General features: G+C 39.2%; 1 protein-coding gene and 1 long non-coding RNA gene across 2 annotated transcripts in view; one reads left to right on the top strand and one right to left on the bottom strand.

The window, feature by feature from the left end:
* LOC120960095 (rho GTPase-activating protein Graf) overlaps positions 1-23,271 on the top strand; it is a 179,686-nt gene that overhangs the window by 89,542 nt on the left and 66,873 nt on the right. The window contains exon 3 of the mRNA XM_049605223.1: positions 7,934-8,107. Within this exon, the coding sequence (XP_049461180.1) occupies positions 7,934-8,107 (174 nt within the window). The remainder of the gene's footprint in view (positions 1-7,933; positions 8,108-23,271) is intronic.
* Positions 12,908-20,305, bottom strand: LOC125906466 (uncharacterized). The gene is made up of 3 exons (XR_007451833.1): positions 14,072-20,305; positions 13,879-13,981; positions 12,908-13,803 (listed from the first exon to the last, which is right to left on the bottom strand). It is a non-coding gene; the product is annotated as an uncharacterized LOC125906466 (long non-coding RNA).

Below are 23,271 nucleotides of genomic sequence, written 5' to 3'. Positions count from 1 at the left end.
AATTTTTAAACTCTCACTCCCACTCACACACAATTTAAATTCTCACTTTTTAGAAACTTCCACTATTTGCACTCACAAAACAGGCTACAACCTTGGGCCACAACACTTTACGTAGCGCTTTGAGAAATGGAAACAACGTAAAGTGCGTTGGAACAGTTCTTACAAATTTTTAAAACCCTTATTTAGTGTGAAAACAACGAACGATGTAAAAGGATGCCTAAATTTTTTTTCCACACGCACTACACTACAGCACAAAACTCCTGAACCACCAAACACGAACAACACTTTCCATCACTGCACTGCATGGATACAGAAAATTCTACACTGCACTGATCACGGGGGTATACATGTCGGGTTAGTCGAAGAGCGCGAGGTAAAAAACGCCCTCTTTGGCTGTTACGAGAAGATTGGGGCCTGTAAGTGGCCATGCGAAGCCCTGAGGTAGAGAGGATTCTTATAGCTCGTTAGAAGGCCTCAAGAAGAAAAAACACCAGCGCGCTTACATGTATTTCTTTGGGGTCATCTTCATAACATGGCTTAATAAGGATGGGTAACAGTTAATAAAAATTACATAGCAAAATCAAGATTTGTATCACAGTTTACTGTGGCCTCGGCAGAAGCCGGAGACGTTCTTTGAAGCACTGAGTTGAAATGTTACAGTCGAAGCAATCTGAAACAGTGTTGAATACAGTCGACATGCGGAACATACGCTCAGACCGACCAGCGCCGGAGCGAGTCTCTCTGAAGAGTGGTCTCTGTAGACCAAAGTGGTCGAGTTGGTTTGTAGATATCGACGCGATGCAACTGCGTTCATCGCAGATTCACCCGTATTGCCATTAGATGTCTTTTGGGGCAATCGGAGCCTGCACGATCGTCGCTTTGCTTCTCAAGCTTTGGTTATCATTTATTTGCTTCGAGATTGATTGTCTTTCATTGCTCAACAGAATACCGCTGTATTTGCCTTCTCGCTTTCTTCTACGCCGTGATTTCTTTTAAATTCCAACGAGAAGAACGCTTTATGGTACCAACGATTAGTTTTTTCGATCCCTCCATCGCTTCAATAGTGGCTCTGGCGTGTTAGATTTTCATATTCTCTCAATCCCCTCGCCCCCTCTTCCTACAGTTCTTTGACTCCCTTTTTGTTTCTCCTTCTTAGCGTTATCATCCTACTTGTGTTGTCTAATAATAGTGTATACTTGTTTTAGTTTATAAGTATCCCTATATTTAGCCCTCTGAGGCAGATATTTGTATTAAAAAAATAAATAAATAAAAGTGATCAGTCTATAGAGCCATTAGGAAACCAGCGATGAAAGAGCACTGTGCATTGCGTTTTCTAACCGAAAGAGGCTCAATGTCCAGAAGACGGCACCGCGCAGCATACGGAGGAAGATTATTGCGATCCTGCCAGGGAAGTAGGCGTAGGGCATATCACGTGAGCTTACGTTGAATCGCCTCAAGTCGAGCAATTGAAGCAGTAGTCTGGCTCCAGACTACGCACGAATATTCTAGAACCGAACGAACGATACTATTGTAGACAGCTTGAATGTACATAGGGTTGCGAAATTCATTAGTTGTCCGGATAACCACGCCAAGTAGTTGGTTTGCACTAGTGATGGGCGGGTCGACCCGAACCTATCGGGTCGGAGCCATCCGTAAGCGACCCGGAGTCGTTCGGGTGGAGCCATCCGTAAGCGACCCGGAGTCGTTCGGGTTGACCCGAAAGGTACAAGTAGGTTCAGTGGGTGCAACGACTCCGGTAGGTGCGAGAAAGCATAAGCGACTCCGACCCGTTGGTGCAACGAGTTCGGGTCGGGCCACAGTAGGTTCAGTTTGACCCGAGGGTGCAGCGAGTTCGGGTCGACCCGATAGATCAGTAGGTGCGAGAAAACATAAGCGACTCCGACCCGTTGGTGCAGTGAGTTCGGGTCGGGTCGGGTAAAGATAGGTTCAATCTGACCCGACCCGACCCGAACTCGCCGCACCAACGGGTCGGAGTCGCTTATGCTTTCTCGCACCTACTGATCTATCGGGTCGACCCGAACTCGCTGCACCCTCGGGTCAAACTGAACCTATTGTGGCCCAATTCTTTCTTCTCCAGTTGAGAATCAGGAGTGTGGCCATTTAGGGCGAAGCTACTAGCGATGGCTAAAATCAACACAACACTGGAATCGCTTCCGAATGACTCCACAAAAATCGAAGAAGGTAGATGCAACGCTATAATTTCGGAATTGTCATATCGCGTTTGACACATACACATCGTTCCGAAAATCTGACTAGCCAATTTCGGATTTGCTCCAAGTTGGTTTTTATCTATCAAATGTAATATTTTCTATAGAATGTGAAAAATGAAAAATATTTAAAACAAAGTTGCAGCAATAATTGGTGATGGTGCAACTGGATTTTGTATGTCAAAGCCCGCGTTTCAAGAATAAACGTCATCCGAATATGGCAGTATTCAGCTATGTGTGATAACCGCTTTAGTCACTCCTCGCCATGGCATTCTCGCTCTTTGTATGTGTTGCTCTTCGCTTGCGCTTTGGATTCATTCCCCTTTCTGTATACAAAGTTTTTACTTAATTTCGCATGCGTAGCAACATCTAACGCAAATATAGCAATTGACAGTACAGCTGTCCCCCGAGATACTACTGTATTTGGGACTGAAAAAGTGTCCCAAAGCAAGGCGTAAGTCGAAAAGGTCGTATGTCGAATATTTATGAATTTAAAATCTATAACCGAAGTTGAAGAGTTGTAATCGATGATATCGTGTATTTTAATTAACATAATGTTCGATAGTGTATTGTTATATTTTAGAAGCCGTACATAATACAGATATTCAAGATCGGGTTGTTGTGGAATCTTTGAAAATGTGTATATAACGGTTATCAGCCCAGAAATTCAAAAAAATACATCAATGACAACTTTAAACTGTCAAAATCAAAATCGTCGTATCTGCGAATCGTCGTAACTCTTGGGTCGCCTGTACTACGGCATCAGTAGTTCCCGGAACGTCATGTCGCTTAAGACAACCTCCGCACTTGATATCACAAACACGGTACACAATATTCTTCTTCGTCTTCTTTGGCACAACAACCGTTGTCGGTTAAGGCCTGCCAGTACCCATTAGTGAAGTGAGCTTGGCTTTCAGTGACTTATTGTTACCATAGCAGGATAGTCAGTCCTACGCATGGGGGCACGGTCTATTCTGCGCTTGAGCCCATGACAGGCATGTTGTTAAGGCGTACGAGTTGACGACTGTACCACCAGAAAGGCCCAAAATTAAAAATCTCACACAATATTACAAAGGGATTTTCGGCTTGAACAAAGTGAGTGTATATATCAGGTGGGCTTATGGTCTTCTTTCTCACCAATACATCCCCGGATGACAATTTCAGCACGGAAAATCGGGTTGACATTTGATGCAAGTCGCTTTCCGTTCCGCTTTTCAGACGAAAGCGATCTCACTATGAGCAGCGTGCCGTGAGAAAAAAATGGAGGGGAAAATCAGTGCAATCATCGTCATGGCGAAAAAAGGTATTTCCCGCTTTCACTTTTTTCCACCGTTACATCCCTAGTACAATACACTCTGATCTGACTCTTCCTTTCTATTCAGTTCATCTTTTGACTTGTTGTACTGCCGTTGGTTGGATTTGATCCGCAGTACATCAAGTCAGAACATCTCAATTAAACTTGTAAACCATTGAAGGCTTCGAATTTTAGGTCGTTTAAAAAGCACTAGTAGACGCATCGAACCTTGAAGCAGAAATAGATCCACGCACAAGTGAAAATACTAACGATGATATCGTGTTGCCTTTGATGATTGCATGGTGTTGAAGAAACAACAAGGGATGATGAAGAGCAAACGATGGAAAGTGCAATTAATGAATTTTTTTTTCGTGGATTTTGGAAACTAATTTTGATTCTTTTTGAATGGAAGCTGCTGATTTAGTTAGTGTCCAGGCTAGACAAAGAAAAAGGATTAGGAAAAAAATCCTCCAAGTGTAGATAATGACTGAAGCAATTATAAAGTGACTAGCAGTGGAACAGGAGTGTACGCTCTCTAAGCATGGATGAATTTGCAAATAACGGAGGCTGTAAGAACACTGCAAAACAGCACAGGTTATGTACATGTGGCCAGCCGGCTCTGTCACTCAATTTACAGTACAAACCATTAAAAGCACGTAATTTTATTTAGCTTTTTTAGGGTTCTTTGTGCGTGTAATTTTCAAGCTAATTAGGCAAGCTTTTAGGCATTAGGCCTTTCCGTGATTCATAGGCACGTTTTAGAATTGCGCATGCAGGTCAAAACTACAAAATACATCACGAATCAATACAATTATACAATACAATAATACAATTTTCAATCAATACAATACAATTTTGAAGTAATTGATTAGATGTGTATTTCTCTCAGTTTTAATGTGTTCCATCGTATTCAGTTGTTTAAGTGTCGAACATCTGTGTCGGCCAGGAGCCCCAAAAATGGCATCTACGCCCCGATCACAAGTAAAATTGCTACTCAATCCTTCTCTGGCTAGGACATTTGATACAATCCCCTGCTAGACGCTTCAATCAAGCCTCTTCTTTGGTGTGACCGCTAAGGTCCTCCACTCGTCTTAATCCGCCATTGCTAACAATCACACACAATCCAAAACATGGCCTTTCATGAAATATTAGATGGTATTGCGGCCCCGCCGCACTCGTTTCTTTCGCCATTATTTTCGCTTTTTGTGGATCATTATTTTCCGTTTTAAATTCGACTTGATGCGTATTATCTCTAGGTATTTTCAATCCATGTAATATTCCTCTTGATTTTCAACGTTAACGGTTAATGGTCATCGCACAACAAGGTATCTTCTTCATCGTCAAACGCTGCTTCATTTTTTGTTGATGCCTCTGACGGAGAAAGAATCACCCTCTGCAATTTAAACACTTTTTCTTACATGGACAACAGCACTCTGTTGGGTATTTTACACTTACCTAGAGGCTGTAAATCAACTATTAGTAAGGGAAGATGTTCATCATCTTCCCATGTTTGATTTTATGTTTTCTTGTAAGTATCGTGTGTCCGATACAACATTTCACTATATTTTAACTGATTTGGGATATTTGATATGCTCTTTCAACAAAAGAATCGAGAAATGTAGCCCACGGTCAATTATTGCACTTTTTACAAATGTAAACAATTCGTAGATGATCCAATGTTCTTCTCAAACCACAACACAATGGCGGCTCGATGTGGGGAAGATATTTTTACTCACTCCAAAATCCGACCTCATCATGATTTCATCATGGCTGTTGCTTGATCATATCATTAGAGCAATCATCGGCGATAGATCTGCTCACCATACAAAAAAAAAAAATCATCTCGCCTCAGCGAGGGGAAAAAACAAGCTTGCTCAGTATGGAGGAGGAAATGATGATAGCCTCTCAGTATGGATTGAAGCAGCTGTCATTGAACTCGCCATGGTTGAGAGCAGGCTGGATTGTCATTTGGGGATCGACACACAATTTGACGGTTTGTTCCATAACAAAATCTAGTATGCCTTGAAGTTTAAACGAAATCTCGCAGAAGTTGCATGTGGTTTTACTTGGGTGTAGCACGAAGAAAGAAGCAAAAAAAAAAAACTTGCGTGACAGCCAGTTCTTGGATTAAAACGAAGATTCTCCAAAAAAGAACATTTCCTTCGCCAAATCTGATACATAGGCAATTATTGAATCCTTTCTGCCAGCCAAGGTGGATTAAAAATATCAGGTGGTGGATTAGGGCCTTTGGGGGGTCGCCATAGTTGAGGGACTTTACGACATTTTAAAACCGTTAACCATTGGTTTCCGCACACAAAGCTTAGCAAATAGAACAGAATTCTTTGTTTTTATGTGCATTTTTGTGTGTCTATTGGTTTTATCGAAAAAAATTAGATATATTAAGAAAAGATTTGATGATTTGTTTATGCACGAAATTTAAAATCATGTGAGTAAGAGTTCTAATCTCACGTAAATTGTCCATGCGGCTCGTAGATAATGAGGAATTAATGTGAAAATAGAAAAAAATAATGCTTTCTTAATTTTTATCATCGAAAATGTCGAAAACACAATGAATTATAGAATAAATTCACGGAATAACACAAAATAAACACTTTAATCCATGTTTTAATGTTAAATAAGAACACGCAAAGTCCAAAATATATTTTTAAAGAATGTTTGATCAAAAAAATGGGGTAGATAAATTATATGAACAAATTTATTAAATGTAAACAAAGTTTGAATCCTGGGGACCTTACGTCAAGTGACGAATTGTCAAAATGCACTAGAGTCCACCACCTGATATTTTTAAATCCACCTTGCTGCCAGCAAGCAAGGAGCAGTGTACCAACCGAACCAGATATGATTTGATACTGAAATTGAGGAATTTATCAGAGTGTCTGCACATATATCCTTTGGTTCTGTTCAACAGACCACTAGATACATTAGGTTCACCTGCTTCGGAAGGTAGTGCCCTAGAGCCAATCATTGGCACTAGTGGAACTGGCCATATGCATGTTGCAGTTGTGTTCTGATAAGTAGTGCGCCGGATCCATTAGTTGGTTCTTGGCGAGCTACGTAAGGGATACATTAGATTCTCCTGCTTCGGAATGTAGTGCCCTGGAGCCTGTCATTGGTGCCAGAGACCCTGGGGCCAGCGGTTGGCACTAGTGGAACTGGCCATATGCATGTCGCAGTTGTGTCCTGATAAGTGGTGCGCCAGATCCATTTAATGGTTCTTGGCGGGCTACGTAAAGGATGCTAGGGAATACCATTGTATTCGATGGAGTATGACCCGTTTTTTCTTGATGAAACTATGTTGGTCATCTTGGGTGTGTGTATGACTCGAACAGTTCCTCTGAGAGTTTTCCGATGCCACCACTTGCTCGTACAAAATATTTTAATATACCTATCAGAGTAATATTATCGTAAAGATACTTCCGTCCTTCTCAAACCTATGTTGGGGAAAGAGGTGGGACTTATCATCATCATCATCACCACCGATTGACCTCAAATATCGAGTAAAATTGTGACAATTTTGGATAGAGTTAGTAGTGAGTCCATAAAAAAATCATCTAAGTAACCAGTTTGTTATGGATCTAACCAAAGTGTATGAAGATCAGGTGGTCTCATAGCCTGTTTTTTATAGCAAAAGTTGAACGTCACTTTTTGACAGCATGGGTGAAAACATTTCCCCAAACAAGCTTTCTGACGACTTGCCTAATACACAAACAATCTTAGAATCTTCGTTATTTGCACTGAAATACCTTAAAAAGCACTCAAAATATTTCTTATTGTAAGCTAAACCAAATCTGAACTAATTAAAATCCATTTCTGGATCAAAATAATGCCATCGATTAGGACACCAATGTGTACTACGTATGTGTTGCTAAGAACAAAGCGAACGGTTCCTATGGAAATTCATTTCACCCATTCTGTCAAAAGGAGCTTTTTTTGATTCCGAAATTAGTTGTCAATTTGTATGGGACGAGACCACCTGATATTCATACACTTTGGATCTAACTGTAAAACCAGGTTTTCTTCCAATTTTCGTTTTTAGACGTCAAATTGCACTGGATAAGCCCGCCTAATATATCAACTCACTTTGGGTTTGAAGGAATTATTTAACCACCACTTTTAAACGTTTTCAAAGTAATGCACAAAATAATAAAAAAAAGTATTGCACACACCTGAAAATCTAAAGTACAGAGTTAAGCAAAGTGTTCGTCCGTTGCTCTGTTGACCATAGAAATAATTCCCCATTGATATATGACAAGCTGTTTGCAGTTTCTTTTACATGCAACACCGTATGCAAAATTGAATAAATATTCAAATTTGTGAATAAAGTTATGTTGGTAGTGTTTAAAAACATCTAAAATTCGTTCCTTTTTTTTCATTTCAAATTTTAACAAAGCTGGATCGCGCTCACGAGCAGATATTATTACCGTTGGAAGAATTTCGAAAATTACACATTGGTGGTGTGAAGGAAAACAAAAAAAAATATGACAAAAAAACTGCTAAGTTCTGTCAGGCCCAAGAAAGGTTTCTCAACATGTCTACAAAAAAATCTTCTCCGGCAGTTGTCGAGGTAAGTAAAATTATTGAACTTCTTCAAAAATATGACTTATCATAGATTATAATAACCGGTTATAATTATTGAACAGTAAAAAACTAATAAACCACACCTATGATTGCTTTCAATATTCTGGACACAAATGTGAACTTCTTTTTTTATGTCATCCATTATTTTAATATTGTTATGACACTAGTCTTAATAATCATTTGAAAACATTTCTTTTAATCTTTAACACAAGTTTTACGGATGTCTCTTGTACCTATCTTTACGAGTTACCGGTTCGAGTAACTCATCGGCAGATTCGAGTCGACGAAGTAAAAATTGGAACCGTATTGCTCTAACAGGAATGTGCATTCGAGAGATTTTCTGTCGACAGCATAAGCGCGCAAATTTAACCTCACAAAGAAATTAGACCACAGTTTACGTGTGTAATTAAGTTTCACATAATTTTATCAACACTTTCATCACTCATGTTTACCCCATTTCCAACAAAATTGGAAAAAATGATTTTAAAGAAGTACTGAATCCGTTTTTTTACACTCATTCCGACTGGCTTACTTGGCGATACAAACTTTCCTCCCGCTCGACTCGAGTGCTTCGGTTGGAATCGAATGTCGTTCAAGCAAAATATAGGCCTGATTTTACCATTTATTATCGCGTGGCCACGGAGCTGAAAAAATGTTGAAAATTTTTTCAACTTTGTCAAAATTGCTTGTCAACTGCAAAAAAGAGCTTTTCTCGTGGCCGCACCAAAAACATACACAAGAGCGAAAAAAAGCTCCAACATCTGAATATCATCGATATTTTGTTTAAGACGTACTAAATAGGTACATAAATCAATTAGAATCATGCGTTTTAGCATTATTATCATAACAATGGGTCACAACTGCGCCAAATAGCTGTGTGTACGCTTTTTCACAAACGTCAAATTTTGTCAACTTTTGTCAACTTTTTTTCCTGGCTGCTCCAGGTTACAAAATTTTGACAAAAGCTCGAAAAAGTGACAAAAGCTCACATTTTGAAAAATTTGTCAGCATTTTGTCACTCCCATGGCCTTTCGCTTTATGACGTGACATTGATGGTTTCATGAACATGGTTACTTGGATCATTTGAAGAATATTGCGCAAAATATACCGTGCATAGTATAGAAATTGTTGTTAAAATAACGGATTTTTCAATTTCCAACCGCGGTAAGCAGAGTGACCAGAAACACCGATTAATAGGTAACTATCCACGGAACGATTGTATGATGGCGCCCAAGTAGCCAAAACTGTCGATTTTACCGTTAATGTGCATCATTCTTCGGCATCCGAATAAGCATGCACATTAGAAGCACTATGGTTTCCATTTTAGCCTCACTTTTAGAGGTGAGTAGCATCTCTCACTAAGGGAACTGTCATCTGAACGGAACAAAAAAACCAAGCTCTTTGAATGAGAACAGGTCAATGTGTTTATAGCAAAATGTATGTATTTAGAAGGTTGATTTTTATCGCTTTCGCTGAGAAATGTCATTTTGCTCTGAACAACTTTACCTTGTCATATTACAGGGTTTTCTAATTGAGTTTAGACTAGCAGCATACTTTTTTTGAATAGTCGCAATAGATTCTTGACTAGCATCCTCTATTTTTGATTACGAGCAGTGGATTATTGACTAGGAGCAATTGATTTCAGCAGACCGGTTGCTGGCGCGGAGTGACCAGATTGTTTTTAGAGGTTATCGGTAGGAAATCTAAAGCAAATTCTGTAATTTTCAGTAAAAACAACTTTTTATTCACTCATAAATTTTATTAAATTCCAATTTTATGGTTGAACGGTCAATACTTAGAAAAATAGTTGATTTTTGGATAGAAAAACTGAGTTGCAGTGTGCTCAATTGTAAACCGATATTCGATCGAAAATCGATAGAACTACATATGGTCACTCTGAAAAACTTGCTTAATCTAGCTTTTGGTTAGGTTATGCCTGTGGGTTCACTACTGCATATTTCAATTCAGCCGTTAAGTGCTTTTGTGTTGTATTGTGCATTCGTAAAATCAAAACAATAGCACCAAAAACCTATCAGATAAAATATATCTTATTTTGTGGATAATATATAGCAGTAAAACAAACGCTTTAAACTAATGAGCGGATGAAATGTAATATTATCCACAGATTATTATTCAAGTCGATCTGTCACACCGGGTGTTATAAACACGACGCTCTTAGGCTGTCAGGCAGAGACCTGCTGAAATCAATTGCTCCTAGTCAATAATCCACTGCTCGTAATCAAAAATAGAGGATGCTAGTCAAGAATCTATTGCGACTATTCAAAAAAAGTATGCTGCTAGTCTAAACTCAATTGGAAAACCCTGTAAAACACCTTGGCTTAGAGTACATTGACAGAGAGCCAAGGGAAAAATTTTGAATGAGAGTTTTGTACTGCATTTTGCACTTATTTACTATTGGAATATTTTAAGAATTAGAATCCAATTAGAATATTACATGGCTGATTCAATTCAAGGATCTATTTTATTCGTCGCCGGGTTATAGGCAAAAGACGGTGTGCTTATTGCATCAGTGTGTGCCGATTTGATGTTTCATTTAACTGTCATTGTTTAATTGAAAGTAAATTGGACTTCTTTTACCCAATTAGAACATGTACTGTGCTGTTCTATGCCTGTTACCGCGAGGCTACATGAGGTGAAATATACAGCGAAATGAACTATTTGACAGGCGAAATATCTGACAGATACAGCTAAAGGGTTGGCGGACACACAACATCCGCTTTCTAAATTCACTTAAAAATAATATCTTCTTAAGCAGAACATTCCCTAATTGGAAGAAATTATGAACTGTTGACTCAAAATGGACGAAGTACTCCATATTGAAGTTATTCAATGGGTTTAGTTACGATTTTGTGCACGTCATTTGTTTACATTGCACATCAGCTGGTTGCTGTGATGCTTTATCCGTCAGATATTTCGCCTGTCAAATAGTTCATTTCGCTGTATATTTCACCTCATGTGGCCTCGCGGTTAAACTTTTCGTTCTTCCAGCAGGTGTGTGAAACAAGAATTTTACAAGACACAAGGAACTTCGAATATTACTTGAAAACAAAAATTTTATCACCAACAAGGATCCATGAATATTTGCTGATAACAAGGATTTTACGTGTAGTCAGTGAATAATTACATTTTATTTGAATTTCACAAACGAATTGCCATCGGCTCTGGAATTGGTTCCGGAATCGGCTCCGGAATTGGTTCCAGAATTGGTTACGTAATCGGCTCTGCAATTGGTTCCGGAATCGGAATTGGATCCGGAATTGGTTCCGAAATTGGCTCGGGAATCGGAATCGGCTCCGGAATCAGAATTAGCTTCGGAATAGGAATCAGTTCGGGAATTGGCTCCTGAATCAAAATCGGCTACGACCTCGGAATTGACTCCGGAAATCGGAATTGGCTTCGAAACGAAGTCGGTTTCGGCATCTTCTTAGGAATAGGTGTTTGGGTCCAATGATGGTATGTGTTGATAGCGGCAAAGAATCAAAATTTACTTGTAAATGATCTATTCACATGGAGATTCCCGGCCTTATTTCGCTTCCCACACTTCTTATTTCAATTCAAACCATTCCATTTCTGGAGTCAAGCCTGATTCCGTTACCAAAGCAAATTGCGATTCCCGATTCCGGAGACGATTCTGATTCCGGAGCCGATTCCGATCTTGGAATCAATTCCGGATTCAACTCCGGAATCGGCTCCGGATTCAACTCCGGAATCGGCTCCGGAACCAACTTCGAAATCGGCTCCGGAACCAACATCGGAATCAACTCCGGAATCGGAATCGACTCCAGCATCGGAATCGGCCCCGGAATTGATTCCGAACGCGGAATTGGAATCGGGTTGGTTCGATTTTCGAGCTCCGACCACTCCCAGTAGTGATGCGCGTTGCGTTCCGAACCTGCCAGGTGCGATCCGTTTCAGCATGCAAGCATCCGGACCGCGATCCTTATTTTTAACACAAGCAGGTTCAAACTGAACCTGTTGCTCCCACCGTTCTTTGTGATCCGACCTGAACCGACTGTTATCAACGATCTTATCGATCCGATCTGTACATCGATCCGACGTACAAAGGAAGCAGGTAAAATCTAAACCTGTTTCTCTCAGCGTTCTTTTCGTTCCGGTAAAGAACGGCGTTCTCTTCTCTTTTGCTTCTTTCTAGTATGAACACACACACACATTCTGTCTATGTGAGTGATAACAGCGCAAGCCATACTCTCTCAGTCAAAGAGATAACGGTACAACACCTGAGCCGTGAAGCCCGAGAAGGATAGAGATTTGTGATTGGTGGGAACCTAATCGCCAAAATTTAAAGAGACAATCCTGCACTAACGATAAGCGCAATGAATGAAATGTTTCTCTTCTGCCATATGGATGTTAACAGTATAGGTGCGTTATTTGGACTGCATTGTGGTAGTCAATGACTTGCTATGATTTGGGTGCTAAGCTGCTTCGTTGTGCATGCATCTCCAATGAACTCTTTTGAATTTTTATCTGAGATGGAACGAAATATTTAAGGTGCATGACACGTTTAGCCTTCCGCAATAATTTATTTAACGCCGTGAAACAGCGCTATTCTTAACGACAATTATAGTGCACTACTGCACACTTTCACACCGGTAGTTCACCGTACAGTATAATGTCAACCTTACAGAAACAACTTAACAGTCTATGTATTTTATATAAACCACTGTTATTCGATTCTATCTGCTTCTATTAAGAAATATTAATTCAATCAATGTAGGGTAAATTAATCCATACGAAATTTAACAAGTCAATTAAACTTGTAAGCTTTTTGATTTTGCTTCAAAACTTCATATGCGTTCCAACAAATTTCTGATTCACTTCTTTATTTAGAAGTATAAAAGGGAATAATGATTAATTTTAATGAAAAAGGAACTGTATAGCGGGCTACTTAAGTTAAGCGTTTTAATGGTAGTACAAGAATAGTTTTACACATTCAGTAAACTAATATTTAGCTTTGTTTTAATTGAAACTGTGTGATTACTGCACAAAAAATATATTACACAATATTCGATGAATACTTTCAAGTTAGCCATATATAAAGTGAGCAACTGAAAAAGCGTAACCATGGCAGGTCATCTCGAACCTGCGTTCCGCGTTCCGTTCTTTTTCTCCAGATTGGCAGGTTCGTTCCGTTCCTCAATTTTCGGAACTATTCCCATCACTAACTCCCAGCTAGCAAAGCCGAAGGCCTTTGTATGGGAGCCATCGCGCTCATCAAGGCTCACTTAGTCGCGCGCATAAAGCAAAATGTGCGCGGTGGCAAAAAAAAAACCCCGAAAGCGCTTCGTGTGGCCCTCTCTCGTGTTTCTAGTTTTATTCTCTCCCGCATGTCATCACTCTCTCCCAGTTTTTCGGATTGAAATGAGAATTCACTCTCTTGATTTGGTTGCGGCAGCCTAGCTGCTTCACACTCTTTATTCTCTTCTTTTTGCAGTTCCCACAAGAGGATTCACACATGTGTTCTCACATACTTACATACACACACGGTGGTTGGAAGCCTGGTGCGGCTGTTTCCAATTCTGTCTTTTCTTCTTCCCTCTTCACACCGCGCTGGAGCCCGTGGTGGTGCGCGTGTTCAGCCTGCTTGGTTCAGGAAAGATGTCATCAGATTTGGCGCACCTCAACCGCGGTGTTGTATGAAGGCTGTTGAAAAAATACACTTTTGATAGACACTTTGTTAAAAAGATTACACTTGATATACAGATGTGACAAACTTACCTTTGTGCTTGAGGATCAATTGAAACTTGAACGCCTGTGCACACAGTGTCACACTTTTTAAGAAGTTTGAGGAACAGCTAGCGGTAGCAGCACACATCTGAAACTTGTAATGTGCAAAACATTGCATATTAAACTAATATTAGAATTAGAATAAATGTCACATAGCACTAGACACTTAGAAAAGGATATTTACCCAAACAATTAGATGATAAAAAATCGTCCTCCGATGAAGCAGAAAGAACACCGCGGATGGTGCAGTACGGGAAAGTGTTTTAAGCAAGAAAAAGATTTCACGCAGCACACAAACATACAATGTCACGTCCACGGTTCAGAGCACACTGAAGTCGCTCTTTGGCTTGGATGGAAAAGAGCAAACACCCAGATGCGATGGAAGAAAATGACTTCTGTTCAATAGGGAGGGATCTAACACACGAAGTGTGCAGGAGAATTATCTTAGTGTGGCAAGAGATAATTGACTAACACCCTGATGAGCGAGAACGCAACAAACGTAGAAATGGGATAGGAATAGTGAGCGAAGGCAGTTTTTGGACATGAAGGGATTGAAACTGCGAGAAACAGGCTTCGGTTGCTACTTGGGCATACTTAAAAAAAGTTGACGAATATTAAGGCCGGGCTACATTGATCGTACTCCCAAGTGTAATTTCGATTTTCACTAGCGCATCTGGCGGCGGCTGGTGGAAGCTTTTTTTGGTCGTCGAGGGAATGGTCGTGCCGGATCTCAAATTTAAGTTGTTTTTCCATCGTTTTTTGCAATGAAAATCGATGCAATGCTTGTAGGACATGTGCATCTACCTTTTACAAAACTTTTCTTGTCCAAATTAGGTTAAAAACATGGAAAAATTACATATTTTCTAAAGCGGCTCCAAATTGTTTGGAAAAATGCTTCGGTCAGCCGCCGCCAGGTGCGCTAGTGAAAATTAAAATTACACCATAGAGTACGATCAATCCTGAGTGTAATTTTTGTGAACGCGTACGCCATCTAGCGGCGGCGGGTCGAAGCTAGAGGCTGGTATAATTTATCTGTCAAAAAGTGTTTTGGGTCCAGGAGGCTATAATTTTACCCAATGATGGAAAGATGTTGAAAGATGGGGAAAAATGTTGCTTAGCGCTTTGCATGAATGACGATTTATCCACCAACAACAATTAACGGCCTATTTTGTTGCAATTTATGGACGTTTATAAACATTTCATACGGCATACAAGTAGCCTGCTCGAAACTTGATGAGACACCAAGTATGAATAATTTTGACACATAAATTATACCGACATCTAGCTTGCGCTGGTCGTCGCCAGATGCGCTAGTGAAAATAAAAATTACACTTGCGAGTACGACCAATGTAGCCCGGCATATAAGCACTCGAAGTAACCCGAAGCCGAAACGAACCCGAACGGAGTTCGGCACGAACCTTCGTTTAATTAGTCCCCTCCCCCTTTTTTGGCAGGATTTCTTTCCGAAATGATACAGTGCACACCATTATACTATCGTAATTCGATTTATTGAATATCGAACCAACATAGAATACAAAAGAACACAACACTTGCACAATAATCACTGCACTTAATTCTAAATTAACGCACATAATTAAAAAAAAAAAACACTTTTTACAGTCGCACAGTGAAAAAAAAAACAAATTCAGCACAGCACTTTCTGCTCCTCATCGCTGTTGCTCCAGGTTTTTCTCGCTGCACTGTACGGGCCACTGCTCCAACACTACGACACAGCCACAGATTTTTGTTGTCTCCGTTCGCCGTGAAACACACATGAAATGGCAGAAAAATTATATTAATTAGAAGGGGGGATGTTGGTTGATAATTTTAATCACTTTTACTTACCTCAAATTAAACAAAACTCCATTTTTTACGGGGTTTATCCGCCAAGCGCTGAATAATTTACTTGAATAATTTCGACGGATCAGTTGAATAATTTCGCCAATTCAAGTTCTTATTCAAGCGCGTATTCAAAGGATCTCTGAGTGCTGGTGACCGGTGGGTTCGTTTTATTAGCCCCCTCCCCCTTTATTGCCAGGGTCCTTTCCAAAATGATACAGTGCACACCATACACCAACGTAATTCGATTTATTGAATATCGCACCAACATAGAAGAGGGGAAGGTAGGTAAAGACGGACACTGCGGGTAAGATGGACACTTCTCATAAATGCATGAAAAAAGTAATTTTCGAAAAAATCAACAATGAAGCATCCAAACTTAAAGTTAAACAACAAATTTAAGAACATTTTTGGCATAATATATGCAAAATTGGTTAAATTTACGAACAAAACAAATTTTCAATCGTGTGCACCCTTGTGGACCTAATTTGATTACTGCGGATCTTAAGCTCTACAACTTGTATTGTTTATATTTCCGGAAGTTTTATTTCATGAATGAGTTGTCGTGATCATCAATGAAAAAACTGGCGAAAGAACGAGAAAGAAAGCAACATAAAATATTGTTTTCTGGTGGCTTAAACACCTTGACCCTAAAGCGGGAAAGACGGACACTTTGTTGTAGGGAAAGATGGACACCGAATTTATAGATTTATTTTACTTCTTATATCGATTGGTGAATAATCCAAATCTACGTAAGCGTGATGTACAGATAGGTGAACGCACTTTTGAAGTCGTCCCAGAATTCACCTATCTGGGGTCAAAGGTCAGCAACGACAACAGTATGGAAGCTGAGTTGCGCGCAAGGATGCTGGCTGCCAACCGGTCATTCTACAGCCTGAAAAATCAGTTCACCTCAAAGAACCTGTCGCGACGAACGGAGCTGGGACTATATTGTACCTATATAGTTCCGGTACTCACATACGCCTCTGAGACATGGACACTGTCCAAATCTGACGAAACCCTCTTAGTCGCGTTCGAGAGGAAGATGCTCAGAAGGATACTTGGCCCCGTATGTGTGGAAGGACAATGGAGGAGCCGCTATATTGACGAGCTATACGAGATATACGGCGACCTCACTGTCGTACAGCGTATCAACACTGTCTCACAGCTCGCCAGGCTCCGGTGAGCTGGCCTTGTTGTACGCATGGAAACTGACGACCCAGTCAGTAAAGTCTCTTTAGGCCGTCCACAAGGACAGAGGAGGCGTGGTAGGCCCAAATTGAGGTGGCAAGATGGCGTGGAGGCGTCCGCCATTAAGGCCGGGATAAGACCGTGAGCGGTTTCGGACACTCTTGAGGCAGGCCAAGACCGCAAAGCGGTTGTAGTGCCGGATAAGTAAGTAAACAGTGTTGGTTTAATTTTAAATTTCTGTAGTTTGAATTGTACAGTCATGTGAAAGGGTAATTATGCCTGCCTGGTATACTGGATGTGTCAGAGTTTTATTAAGGCCGGGCTACATTGATCGTACTCCGTAGTATAATTTTTATAGTATAAATGGACAAAAATGTTGCCCAGCCCTTTGTTTGCTTTGACCATTTGTCCAACAACTAACGGCCTACTTTGTTGCAATGTATGGACGTTTATCAACATTTTAAACGGCATACAAGTAGCATGGTCGAAACTTGATGACACCAAGTATGAATAATTTTGACACATAAATTATACCGACATCTAGCTTGCGCTGGTCGTCGCCAGATGCGCTAGTGAAAATAAAAATTACACTAGCGAGTACGATTAATGTCTCCCAGCCTTTAAACACTTCAAATTGTTCACTAGACATTATTGTTGAAGTTTAAGGCCGGGCTACAATGATCGTACTCGCAAGTATAATTTCGATTTTCACTAGTGCATCTGGCGGCGGCTAACCGAAGCATTTTGCCAAACAATTTGAGGCTGCTCCAAAAATACGTTATTTTTAAATGTTTTTCACTTTAACTGGACTGGGAAAGCTTTGTAATTGATACATAAATATGTTGTGCAAGTATTTCAGCCGTTTTCGCATAAAAAAACGGTGAAAAAAACTAATTAATTTTGAGATCCGCCACGACCATTCCCCCGACGACCAAAAAAAGCTTCCACCACCCGCCGCCAATTGCGCTAGTGAAAATCGAAATTACACTTGCGAGTACGATCAATGTAGCCCGGCCTTTACAATTGATTTAAGTATGCGATGAAATACCGGTGTACAATTGATCGTAGGATTCTATGAAATAGTGTTAACAGAATGTAGTTAGTAAAATTTTAATTCCTCTTTCAACCACCAAACAGCAAAGGTGTTTTAGCTCTTTTAAAAGGTTATGGGCCTAAAATAACCCAGTGCTAATCAAGCCTAGAAGATTCTTTAAGTCATTAGAGAAAATCATCACGATGGGAGATGAAGAGAAGTTCCTCAAGATTAAGCCTTTTGATGGAACGGGTTTCAATAATTTGAAGTTCAGAATATTGTCGTTCTTCAGGGTGGCCACTCGAATCAGGATTGTAAATTCTCGGTTTTTTTCCCGGTTTTTTCCCGGATTTTTTTTTTTTGAGTTTTCCCGGTTCACTATGCTTCGATACTTCAATTCCAAATTATTATATCATACGTTTTCAAAACTCGTTATCTAAAGGATGGTAAGTAATAGTGATGGGAATAGTTCTGAAAATTGAGGAACGGGACGAACCTGCCAATCTGGAGAAAAAGAAAGGAACGCGGAACGCAGGTTCGAGATGACCTGCCATGGTTACTCTTTTTCAGTTGCTCACTTTATATATGGTTAACTTGAAAGTATTCATCGAATATTGTGTAATATATTTTTTGTGCAGTAATCACACAGTTTCAATTAAACAAAGCTAAATATTAGTTTACTGAATGTGTAAAACTATTCTTGTACTACCATTAAAACGCTTAACTTAAGTAGCCCGCTATACAGTTCCTTTTTCATTAAAATTAATCATTATTCCCTTTTATACTTCTAAATAAAGAAGTGAATCAGAAATTTGTTGGAACGCATATGAAGTTTTGAAGCAAAATCAAAAAGCTTACAAGTTTAATTGACTTGTTAAATTTCGTATGGATTAATTTACACTACATTGATTGAATTAATATTTCTTAATAGAAGCAGATAGAATCGAATAACAGTGGTTTATATAAAATACATAGACTGTTAAGTTGTTTCTGTAAGGTTGACATTATACTGTACGGTGAACTACCGGTGTGAAAGTGTGCAGTAGTGCACTATAATTGTCGTTAAGAATAGCGCTGTTTCACGGCGTTAAATAAATTATTGCGGAAGGCTAAACGTGTCATGCACCTTAAATATTTAGTTCCATCTCAGATAAAAATTCAATCGAGTTCATTGGAGATGCATGTACAACGAAGCAGCTTAGCACCCAAATCATAGCAAGTCATTGACTACCACAATGCAGTCCAAATAACGCACCTATACTGTTAACATCCATATGGCAGAAGAGAAACATTTCATTCATTGCGCTTATCGTTAGTGCAGGATTGTCTCTTTAAATTTTGGCGATTAGCTTCCCACCAATCACAAATCTCTATCCTTCTCTGGCTTCACGGCTCAGGTGTTATACCGTTATCTCTTTGACTGAGAGAGTATGGCTTGCGCTGTTATCACTCACATAGACAGAATGTGAAATTCACAGAATTCATACTAGTGTGACAGAATTCATACTAGAAAGAAGCAAAAGAGAAGAGAACGCCGTTCTTTACCGGAACGAAAAGAACGCTGAGAGAAACAGGTTCAGATTTTACCTGCTTCCTTTGTACGTACCAAATCGACCCATCGTATGAAAGAGAACAGATACGAGAAACAGGTTCAGATTTTACCTGCTTCCTTTGTACGTACCAAATCGGCCCATCGTATGAAAGAGAGCAGATGATCGTGCGTTCCAGACTGGATCGAAAAGAACGCTGAGAGAAACAGGTTTAAACTGAACCTGGCTGATTTGTTTACGGCAAACCGACTCATCATACAAAGAGAGTAGAATGTCGTGCGTTCTAGGCCGGATCGTAATAAGCACTGAGAGCATCCGACCCAGCACAGATCACCGAGAACGCTGAGAGCAGCCCGTTCAGATCGAATCGATAAGATCGTTGATAACAGTCGGTTCAGGTCGGATCACAAAGAACGGTGGGAGCAACAGGTTCAGTTTGAACCTGCTTGTGTTAAAAATAAGGATCGCGGTCCGGATGCTTGCATGCTGGAACGGATCGCACCTGGCAGGTTCGGAACGCAACGCGCATCACTAGTGTGTAGTATCACCGTGGACAGCAGAAAACTATCTGCACTATACAGGGTGTTCCATTCCAATTAACAACTGTCAACAGTCTGTTAGTATTCCTCGATTTGAAAAACACGATTGTCTATCACTTAGGCCCGTGTCTGTGCTCCATCGGATGCGATTTTTTCGGAAGGCCTGTCAAAATATTATATGGAATTTGACAGATAATGTTTAACGTGCGATTTCGTCCGCGATACTGTAGAATAAAATAAAAGAATAAAAACCAATTTGTAATCATTCCTCATAAAATTCAATCATGCAATGTAACCAGAGCATATTTGTTAGCCAAATTGGACCCGGTTTAGTACAACCTCTCAGATTTTCGAAATGGTACTGGGGGTCAAATTATGGTACAATGTCCACTAAATACTAACAAAGAAAAATTAAGTAAAGACATTGAAGCGGATCTTGGAGCGGAATATTCAACATCTAATCCATTAATTAGAATGAAAGTAATGGGCATGACTGAAAATTACTCTGATGAAGAAATTATCAACTTTTAAAAATAGCAGAATTCTATGATACCATGGGTACAAATCAAAATTGCTGGCAGGTACGAAAATAAAAATTTGAAGTATGAAAATTGTAATGTTTTTATTGATGTAGATGAAAAATCATTCACTATGCTAAACAGCCTAAAAACTATACGTATTGGGATTGTCGTCTGGTCAGATCTATAAGAATATTACGGTGCTTCAAATGCTCACAATATGGACACACCAAAACATTTTGCAAAAATGAAGAAATATGTTCAAAATGTGGTGAAAACCACCTAACAGTAACGTGCAAATCATTATGCTTCAGGTGTATAATTTGTGAAAATGAAAATCTAAAAAATAATGCCATGCTAGATACAAACCATCCAGCCAATAGTAAATGGTGTCCAATACATAAAAAAGAATTAGAAAAAATGTCCAAACTTGTACAATAGCAATCAAAGAATAGCACCCCAAAAAATGGGGAAATAATTTACTTAAACGTCGCAGGTCTTTCTACACATAATATTATGCAAAGAACAACTGTAGAAACTTTTAAACCCTGATTAGTTTTAATTTCTGAAACTCACATCACAGAAAGTGAAGCATTTGAACAATATTATATTCCTGGATATAGATGTTCCTTTTGTTTATCTCATTCAAGACATACAGGAGGTGTGGCGCTGTATATCAGAGATTCTGTTCTTTTTAAACAAATTCTAAACGAATCAATTGATGGAAATTGGTTTTTGAGTGTCAATATTTTGCGAAGCATGTCTCCAGCTTTATATGGTGTTATATATCATTTACCAAGTTCTAATGAAACTAAATTTATTGAGCAACTAGAAATATGGATGGATAGCTTCAATGATTGGTCTAAACCAGGGGTCTCCAAACTACGGCCCGCGGGCCGCATGCGGCCCTCAATGACGATGACGATGACTCACGATGACCCACGATGACTTTGCTAGAGTTAATATAAATATTACGTTATTATGACTTTTTCAAATAGAATTGTATTTTTTACTTTTCTTTGACAAAAATCAAGCTTTGGTTACTCGAAGCTGTACTAGTAACGTTAGTATTTTGTTATCAAAACGAGATTTAAACGTTCAATCATCATTTAAAGGTAGCGTCAAATGGCCCTCAACATAGTTATTTTTGAACCAATGCGGCCCACGAGCTGAAAAGTTTGGAGGCCCCTGGTCTAAACAATGTATAATTGTAGGAGATTTTAACATAAATTGGCTGGATCAAGAAAAATCCAGAAATTTTAAAAATTTAATGTGTTCAGTAAATATGCATCACAAAGTAAACAAGCCAACTCGAATCACCAATCGAACTTTAACGAAAGAGAGCTTTAATTGATCACGTTTATAGTAACATTGATTCAATTGTAGTACAAACTGAACCATCTTTAAAAATCTCCGATCATGAAACAATTAGCATAAAAATTAATGAAAATAAAAAAAATATGGACAAAAAGTCAACTATTAGCTGGAAGAACTATTCACCGCAAGGGATTTGTTATTTAGTTTCAACAGCACTGCAACAATCAAACTTTGTAGGGATTGAAGAAAGTGCTAGAGGATTACAAAACATAATGGAATTAGTGATTGATAAACTAACCGAAGACACACGGCCAGAGCATGGATTACGTTCGACGAAATCCGTTTCGGCGCTCAGTGCAAAATGAATTATGTTCATTTAAACATACATTTACACCCTCCAGATTCAAGTTTTCAAATACAAAATACAGCATGTCTTTGCTTACCCATATGTGTCACTTCTCCGTTTATATCAAGCACTTGAAATCTCGCCGGAGCTTCTATGAACCCTGTCACCGGCAACCAAAAAAACATCATATTCCAGGCAACCGGGCTACACGGGTAATCAGCGACTATGAAGGCTTATAATTTTTTAATGCGTTATGGAATATCGACGCAATATACTGAAGATAATTTAATACACTTATACAGTTTCCATACCTGTGTATAGATTGATTCAACTCGCTATCGTTTTTACTACGCATGCGGCGAGGTTCTGACCGTTCCCTGAAATGAAATATTTGCTTAACCTTTTTCTGTACCGATGCTAATAAATGAGCAACAATCTATGCGGTGTTCTAGGTGAAGTACTGTAAATTCTCGTAATGTAAAATGATAATAATGCGTAATGCTGGTAAGTGTTCAATCAATAAAACACCCCACATGGAGGTACCGTTCGTTCGCGATCTGCGCGATAAAAAAGATAATATAACATTAAAATAGGGGAACAGTAATCAAGTGATCTATGTTTGAACCATTTATTGATTAATTCAGTCAATAACCATCGAGTAATGTTAAAAACAGAAAAAATAAGTAAATTTAAAAAATAAAGTACATGTGTCCCCCGAGATACGACTGAATTTGGGACCGACAAAATGTCTCAAAACAAGGTGTAAATCGAAATAGTCGTATGTCGAATATCTGTGAATGTAAAGTTTATAACCGAAATTGAAATCTATGAAATCGTATATTTTATTTAAAATAATATACGATAATGTATTAATTTTCCTCCAAAAGCCGTTTACACGATCTAGAAATTCAAGATGGAGGAGTTTTGGAGTCTGAGGAAATAGGTTTGTAACGGTTATCTGCACAGAAATTCAAAAAAATATATCAATTTCGTCTCAATAACAACTTTTAACTGTCAAAATCAAAATCTTCGTATCTGCGAAGCGTCGTAA

Source organism: Anopheles coluzzii, chromosome 2 (assembly GCF_943734685.1).
Source record: "Anopheles coluzzii chromosome 2, AcolN3, whole genome shotgun sequence".
NCBI lineage: Eukaryota > Metazoa > Arthropoda > Insecta > Diptera > Culicidae > Anopheles > Anopheles coluzzii.
Note: the sequence above shows the minus strand (reverse complement) of the source record. Positions and strands in the feature narration are given on the sequence as shown.